The sequence below is a fragment of the Antennarius striatus genome, chromosome 24 (genome assembly GCF_040054535.1).
Source record: "Antennarius striatus isolate MH-2024 chromosome 24, ASM4005453v1, whole genome shotgun sequence".
NCBI classification, from domain to species: domain Eukaryota; kingdom Metazoa; phylum Chordata; class Actinopteri; order Lophiiformes; family Antennariidae; genus Antennarius; species Antennarius striatus.
This window is the reverse complement of record NC_090799.1, coordinates 571,635-579,475: the sequence shown is the minus strand read 5'-3', so window position 1 is coordinate 579,475 and position 7,841 is coordinate 571,635. Positions and strand designations below refer to the sequence as shown.

Sequence of the window (7,841 nt, the reverse complement as noted above, 5' to 3'; positions counted from 1 at the left end):
CTCGTGACCCCCCCACGACCCCAAAGATCAGAACATTAGAACGATAGAGCTAATGTTAGCCACCCGAAGCTAGCTAGCTTTAGCGCCAGCTCTGACATCAGCTGGATATCCAGGTGTGTCCGTCCTGTGGAGCGCTGCTTCACTGGGTCCATCTGGTCGGAGCCCTTGTTGAAGTCAGTGAAGAGAAGCATCATCCAGAGTCACTACCTGTTGGTGTGTTGGTGTTGGGTCCATGTGGCAGTCTGACTAGAGCTAACCAGGTACCCAGAGATGTCCCTGTTCATTGATCTGTCACGTGGGTTGAAGGGGCCACAGTGTTGGTGTCAGTGTTTGATGTCCCGGCGGACCCAGGTGTCTGCTGGTGTTTTCTCTCATCTCAAAGGATGGGGATTCCGTGTGACCCCCCATGACCCGAAAGATCAGAGCTGGTGCTGTCAGGAGATTAAAAGAGTTCATCTAATTAATTACAGGATTTGTAATGAATTAATCTATTTGATCACATTTTAATCTCATACCTGCTAAGGGCCCCCAAATAAAGAATGTGAATTCTAAGACATTACAAAATTGTAGTGCATGACTAATCAATAGATAGATGGATGGATGGATTCTTTAATAATGTCATAATCCCAGTGATTGTAAACATTTCCTTTCAGGATAAATAGGTGTGTGTTCTTACGGGTTGAAGCGTTTATGGTTGTAGCTGAACCCCACCCTGGTCTTGCACCAGGAGCTGGTGTGACTAAGACACTTTGGCTCAGTGTAAAAGAATTGAGTAAAACACAAAAAAACACATTTTGCCCGTGAAATGTTTTAGAAAACGGGGTTGTTTTCCTGCATTCTGAGGGCAAAATCTTCTGTTCAGTTTAGCTACAAAAATACACTAAAGTCAACAGTTCCAGCTGAACTCTCTGTATGTCTGTCCTACTTTATGCAGGAATGAATGTGAGATTCAACCATTGAAAACTTCATTCACTTTGTGAAGATACAGTCATACAAGATATTACTGGATGTTTACTGTTAGTTTTATTTAGACTAGAAGACATTTGAACTTTGACTTCGACTCTGATTTCAGTTTCAGTTCAATCATCTCTGCAGACAGGAAGTAGATCTGTCTCATGAATCTCCGTCTTCCTGCAGACGAGCCGGCGGTGGAGGGTCTGGGCATGACGCCTCGCCTGCAGACGGGGGGGCTCGAGGACGAGGACTCCAACAACACCAAGGAGAAGGCCAAGGGGCCGCTGGCGCGAGCCCCTTCCTGCTACAACGCCTCCAAGATGGAATCGGTTCTTAGTTGGTGATGAGGTGATTTATTTTTACAGATGAGACGTATACCTTCCCTTTTGCATTGATTTTGCATGTCTAAATAATCTTGTCAAACATTTAATCATGCTTTACAGGTTTGTGGTTCTGCTCGTCCTAGCGTTGCTGTTTGACCCTAAATGCTAACTCTGAGTTTGAGTTCAAATCAAAAAGACCAGAAGAAGACACTGAAAGCAGAGATTTGATTCTAGACTATTTGTGATTTTGCAGTTTTATTTCTTGGAACAGTTTGGTGATAAACTAAAGGCGTCAGATTTTAAACATAATCAAACACTGATGTTAATTAAACGTTTCTGGCGTCACAAACTCCTTCTCTGAGCACAATTTGCCGACCCCCGGCACGCCACATGTGATTAACTTTATGTGTGGTCGCCTCGGCAACATGTTCCTCATCATCCTCCCTGCAGGAAGGATGGTTTGTGAACCCCGGATCTGTGAGCGGGGGTTCACAGGGACCGAGAGTTTCAGAGACACCCGGATGCTCCAACTCGCATGACCACAATCTGTCTGTAACTTGTAGGTTTACTCAAAAAGGTTACACATGTTACTAGTAGTAACCTACTAGTTACTAGTAGGTTTACTAGAAATTACTTTTTAAATGGTTCATGTTGGAAAAACTAATTTTGATAATAGTATAAATAAATGCTTTACTAACATTATTACATTTCTCCTGCAACATAGTTTGATAAGCTTAATTTACTTTTTAATTGCTTCACATTCATGACAGTAAAATTTCAGTTGTCTTTTGTGTTGGAGTCCAGAACCACCAGCTTTCAAATCCCCAGCTGTACAGATTGTGTTCTGAGCATGACACAGTGCTCATTGCTGCTAACTAACCCACCGCACCACCACTTCCTTCACACCCACACCTGTTCTCCGTGTGTATTTATCTTCATCATTCAGGAAACAGCCTGAAAAATGATGGAGGAGTGGGATTTGAACCTGTGATGTCTGTACACCTGCTGAGCACCTTAACAGGCTGAGCTAACAGACTCCACACACAGAACCTGGTTGGATGTTATATTTATTATTCACAACACTCTGGAGAAAATGTAAAGACAGTCTGTGGGATTTGAACCTGTGATGTCTGCACACCTGCTGAGCACGTTAACAGGCTAAGCTAACAGACTTCACAATTAGATCATGGTTGGATGTTATATTTATTAGTTACAACACTCTGGAAAAAATGTAAAGTCAGAGAGTGGGATTTGAACCCACTACCTCACATTGGAGTACCTCCTCTCATCCCACTGAGCTAAACCTTCAGCTGCTGTGCTTTAGTTTGGAACTTGTATTTATGGGGTTAACAGGTGGAAGAAACCCCACCAAAATGTCACTGTCACCAGGTTCAGAACCAATTCCCCACAATGACACCTGGGTGTGTCCTGTCCCCCTCCTTCACACCTATGATCAGTTTAACTCAGCTGTGTGCATGTTTTTACAGCCAACAGACACGTGGAGACCATGCAAAACTCCTCACAGAGAGGCCCTCAGCGGGATTTGAACCCCAGACCTCCTGCCTGTGAGGCGACAACGTTACCTCTGCACCACCTTGCTGCCCTGATGAGAGGACGAGGATCACTTCAAGAACAATTCACGCTTCCAACATCCTGTAAAACCCAAAAGCTTCTTTTTAAGACCTGCACCATCTGACTGAAATAACTGCTGCTTTGTCTGAAAATGTGTCGTTTTTGTTAAAATACAAGGTGCCATTTCCACTCTGCAGTTTTTTGGTACCATTCAGTCGACCATGCCAAATGTGGAGGCGGGCCGCATCCGGCCCGCGGGCCTTAGTTTGGGGACCACTCCTGTGAAGTATGAAGTGACTTGTCTAAACTAAAATAATAGGTGTATAATGTGTTCTTTAATTTATGATGTTGTCCTTGAGTTCTCTGATCCTTTTAGTGTGAGGAGACGGTGTTACCACCCTGCTGCTCAAGGATGAAGAAGACTTCTGATGAAGAGCGTCCCACTGCTGGAACGAATCATCCAACAGAACCCACTCATACAGTACATTTTAATCTGATTATAAATCTGCCACACTTCAGCTTCAACATGGATTGTGTGGGGTCTTCTTCCTGATAGGGAAGAACATGGACGTTGCCATGGTGATTCCAGATATAATTAAATCATCTCATCACCACATAAGAACCGATTCCATCTTGGAGGCGTTGTAGCAGGAGGGGGCTCGCGCCAGCGGCCCCTTGGCCTTCTCCTTGGTGTTGTTGGAGTCCTCGTCCTCGAGCCCCCCCGTCTGCAGGCGAGGCGTCATGCCCAGACCCTCCACCGCCGGCTCGTCTGCAGGAAGACGGAGATTCATGAGACAGATCTACTTCCTGTCTGCAGAGATGATTGAACTGAAACTGAAATCAAAGAGTCGAAGTCAAAGTTCAAATGTCTTCTAGTCTAAATAAAACTAACAGTAAACATCCAGTAATATCTTGTATGACTGTATCTTCACAAAGTGAATGCAAATTTTCAATAGTTGAATCTCACATTCATTCCTGCATAAAGTAGGACAGACATACAGAGAGTTCAGCTGGAACTGTTGACTTTAGTGTATTTTTGTAGCTAAACTGAACAGAAGATTTTGCCCTCAGAATGCAGGAAAACAACCCCATTTTCTAAAACATTTCACGGGCAAAATGTGTTTTTTTGTGTTTTACTCAATTCTTTTACACTGAGCCAAAGTGTCTTAGTCACACCAGCTCCTGGTGCAAGACCAGGGTGGGGTTCAGCTACAACCATAAACGCTTCAACCCGTAAGAACACACACCTATTTATCCTGAAAGGAAATGTTTACAATCATTGGGATTATGACATTATTAAAGAATCCATCCATCCATCTATCTATTGATTAGTCATGCACTACAATTTTGTAATGTCCTAGAATTCACATTCTTTATTTGGGGGCCCTCAGCAGGTATGAGATTAAAATGTGATCAAATAGATTAATTCATTACAAATCCTGTAATTAATTAGATGAACTCTTTTAATCTCCTGACAGCACCAGCTCTGATCTTTCGGGTCATGGGGGGTCACACGGAATCCCCATCCTTTGAGATGAGAGAAAACACCAGCAGACACCTGGGTCCGCCGGGACATCAAACACTGACACCAACACTGTGGCCCCTTCAACCCACGTGACAGATCAATGAACAGGGACATCTCTGGGTACCTGGTTAGCTCTAGTCAGACTGCCACATGGACCCAACACCAACCCATCAACAGGTAGTGACTCTGGATGATGCTTCTCTTCACTGACTTCAACAAGGGCTCCGACCAGATGGACCCAGTGAAGCAGCGCTCCACAGGACGGACACACCTGGATATCCAGCTGATGTCAGAGCTGGCGCTAAAGCTAGCTAGCTTCGGGTGGCTAACATTAGCTCTATCGTTCTAATGTTCTGATCTTTGGGGTCGTGGGGGGGTCACGAGACATTCCCCCCCTTTGAGATGAGAGAAAACACCGACACCTGCAGACACCTGGGTCCGGCCGGGACATCAAACACTGACACAAACTTTGTTGCCCCTTAATCCCCCCCACAGATCAATGACAGGGGCATCTATAAATATCCACCCCCCACACAAAACGTGCTCATTGCAAACATGACACCGACTAAAGCCTCGCTCGGAGCAGAGAGCTCCGTCGTTGCTGACAGAGACTCATTCGACATCTGGCGCGACTACATGAACCTTGGCAAGGTGGTGGAGAGGCTGTGGGACAGGTGTGATGGGGACCGGAGGGACACCGGGGGGTGTCGGAGAGCTACACCGGAGCCGAACAGGTGGTTGCCCCTCCAGAGCCCCCGTCGGGAGGACTGCATGATGTCCCGGGAGACCTCCCGCAGCAGCAGCAGCAGCGGGACGCCCTCCGGTTTCTGCCACTTCTGTAAGAAGAACGGGGAGTCACCCAGTGTGTACCGGTCCCACCGGCTCAAGGCGCTCGACGGCGCGGTCACCTGCCCCATCCTGTGGAGATACACCTGCCCCAAGTGCGCGGCCACCGGGGAGCGCGCTCACACCCGCCGGTACTGCCCGGTGCTGCAGCGGCAGGAGATGGAGAGGGACTTGGGGAGGGACTTGGGGAGGGACTTGGGGAGGGACTTGGGGAGGGACTTGGGGAGGGACTTGGGGAGGGACTTGGGGAGGGACTTGGGGAGGGACTTGGGGAGGGACTTGGGGAGGGACTTGGGGAGCGAGTTGGCCCGGTTCTGGTAGGCCAGCTGGAAAAAGACTCTGGAACGACTGGGGAGGGTCTCATGTGTTCATGTTTGGGGAGCTACAGTTCAAAAATTCAAGCTTTTGGGAGTTTTGTAAAGAAGAAAAAACGAATAAATCTGACAAATGTTCTGAGTGTTTCCTTGTTTTTCTTCTGACAACATGTCCTCTGAGGTGGAAACATGGAGGAAACTCTCAGTTAATTCACTTGAAATTTAAAAATCTCTTGACTGTTGGAACAGAATGACAGAAAAACTACCAGCAACAGAATTTTTTTTTCATGCTTAATGGTAGGACATAATCCTAATAATACTATTATAAATACTGACATTCATTTGATTGTTGAAACCATTTTTTTGCTGCTATCATTTCTTGTAAATTGTGCAGCATTTCTAAAATAATAATTAGTCTTAAATAAAATTGCATAATCCACAGTGAATAGTGATGCTTCATTGTGAAACAGGCCCTTTCTTTTTACCAGAATTAAGTTAGGGGAATTGATGGAACGATTTAAAACAGGAAAATATGACATGAGAGGAAGTTTTATTCAGATTGATTCCATAAAAGAGATAATACTTTACTTTTACAGCCACTTTGCAATTGTTTGAAGACTCTGCCTCATTTATCACCATCACCTTGAAGTTTGCATCATAACTTCTCAGCTGTTTGTTCTGACAATATGTCCTTTCAGGTGAAAATATTGAGGAAACAAATAAATAATTTTAATTCTAGGACATTACAAAATTGTAGTGCATGACTAATCAATAGAACGCACCGATAGATAGATAGATAGATAGATAGATAGATAGATAGATAGATAGATAGATAGATAGATAGATAGATAGATAGATAGATAGATAGATAGATAGATAGATAGATACATAGATAAATTAATAGATATATAGGTGGATAGTTAGAAAGATACCAAAATTCAGTTAGGGGAATTGATAGAAAGATTTAAAACAGGAAAATATGTCATGAGAGGAAGTTTTATTCAGATTGACTCCATAAAAGAGATAATACTTTACTTTTTCATACCAAGAGCCATTGTCAATAATAACAGACAGATTGTGGTCCTGCGAGTTGAGCCACAAACAGATATGCCTGATGATAAAGACCTGTTACTAAACATACCAGGGCACAGTCTGGACTTCAGAAATATTCATCGTTATTTTCCTGTAGAGACATGATTATTACTGAGGCTGAACATGTAAATGAAGCATAATGACAGCACGTGGTCTTACCTTTGACAAGAGTACAGGTAAATGTCAGGTTCGTGGTTGATCCAGCTAACGTCGTCCTCAAAAAGAAAATAATTACAGTACATCTGAAACAAATGATTATAACAATATATTCGGGAGAAAAAACATGTTATTTTGCCTCATTCAAATCATGCAAAAACTGTCAATCACTTCTTAATATCCGAACATTTAAACATGTAAACTAAAGTGAATCACCTTGGTAAATGGATGGTGAGCGGCACCAAGCTTGCTACCATCCGAGAACCGACCCGCTTCTCTCCAGATTGTCGCTACGTTTCTCCATTTTCTGTTATCTCTTCTCTTATTTTATTCTCTTTTCTTTATTACCGCTATATTTTTATTTTTCTTCTTCGTGCTTCCGCTATTTTTATTTTTCTTCTTCGTGACAGGAGTTCGCTTTGCCTGGGCATTTAAGTTCAGCATTCCCTTTAAAGATACATGGCGCCATCTAGCGTTGGGAATGGGTATGTCCAGACCCCGAATGTAAAAAGACCCCCATCGGAGGAGACTCCATTGAGACCGTACAGGTTTAAAAACCTGTCCCAGAGCTGTGAGAGGTGATCTTGGAACTTGGATCTTGGTTATTTAATCACGGTGTTCTTCAATGCTGAAATAGGGCTCACAGCCAACCACATGACAGAAGTGAACTAACAAAGGAATAGTCAGAAAAACAATGATGTATGTTTATATTAACCCCTTGTAAGGACAGTTCTCAAAATTTCACAGAATATCCATTTCAATGTATTTGCTGGACAGGATGCTGTCAAACTCAGTGCGAAAGTTTTGCAGGATCTTGCAAAGATGGAGCGTTTTTTTTAATTGTCTCTCCATGTCACCCTAGGGGCTCCGTAAAATTTGAGCCTCAACACCTGATGGCTGTTCCTGTGGGACAGAAGGTGAATTCAGACCTTGAAGCATGTTCATTAAAAAAATCAAACTCAGTTAATTATGTGCCAACAAACAACCGAATCTAATTGCATTAGTGGCACATTTTAATTCCAAGCATCGAGTTCATGGTCAAAAGGTTTGTTGAGGACT

The 7,841-nt window shown here is 43.7% G+C and overlaps 1 protein-coding gene across 1 annotated transcript; it reads left to right on the top strand.

Moving 5' to 3' along the window:
* The first annotated feature begins 4,929 nt into the window (after nucleotides 1-4,929).
* Nucleotides 4,930-5,541, top strand: LOC137591668 (nanos homolog 2-like). Its single transcript, XM_068309803.1, has one exon. It carries the CDS (start codon nucleotides 4,930-4,932, stop codon nucleotides 5,539-5,541), a length of 612 nt encoding a protein of 203 aa, XP_068165904.1.
* The last annotated feature ends 2,300 nt before the right edge of the window (nucleotides 5,542-7,841 follow it).

Coding starts and splice junctions, on each gene's coding strand:
- LOC137591668 (XM_068309803.1), top strand. CDS start 4,930: ATGACACCGACTAAAGCCTCGCTCGGAGCAGAGAGCTCCGTCGTTGCT.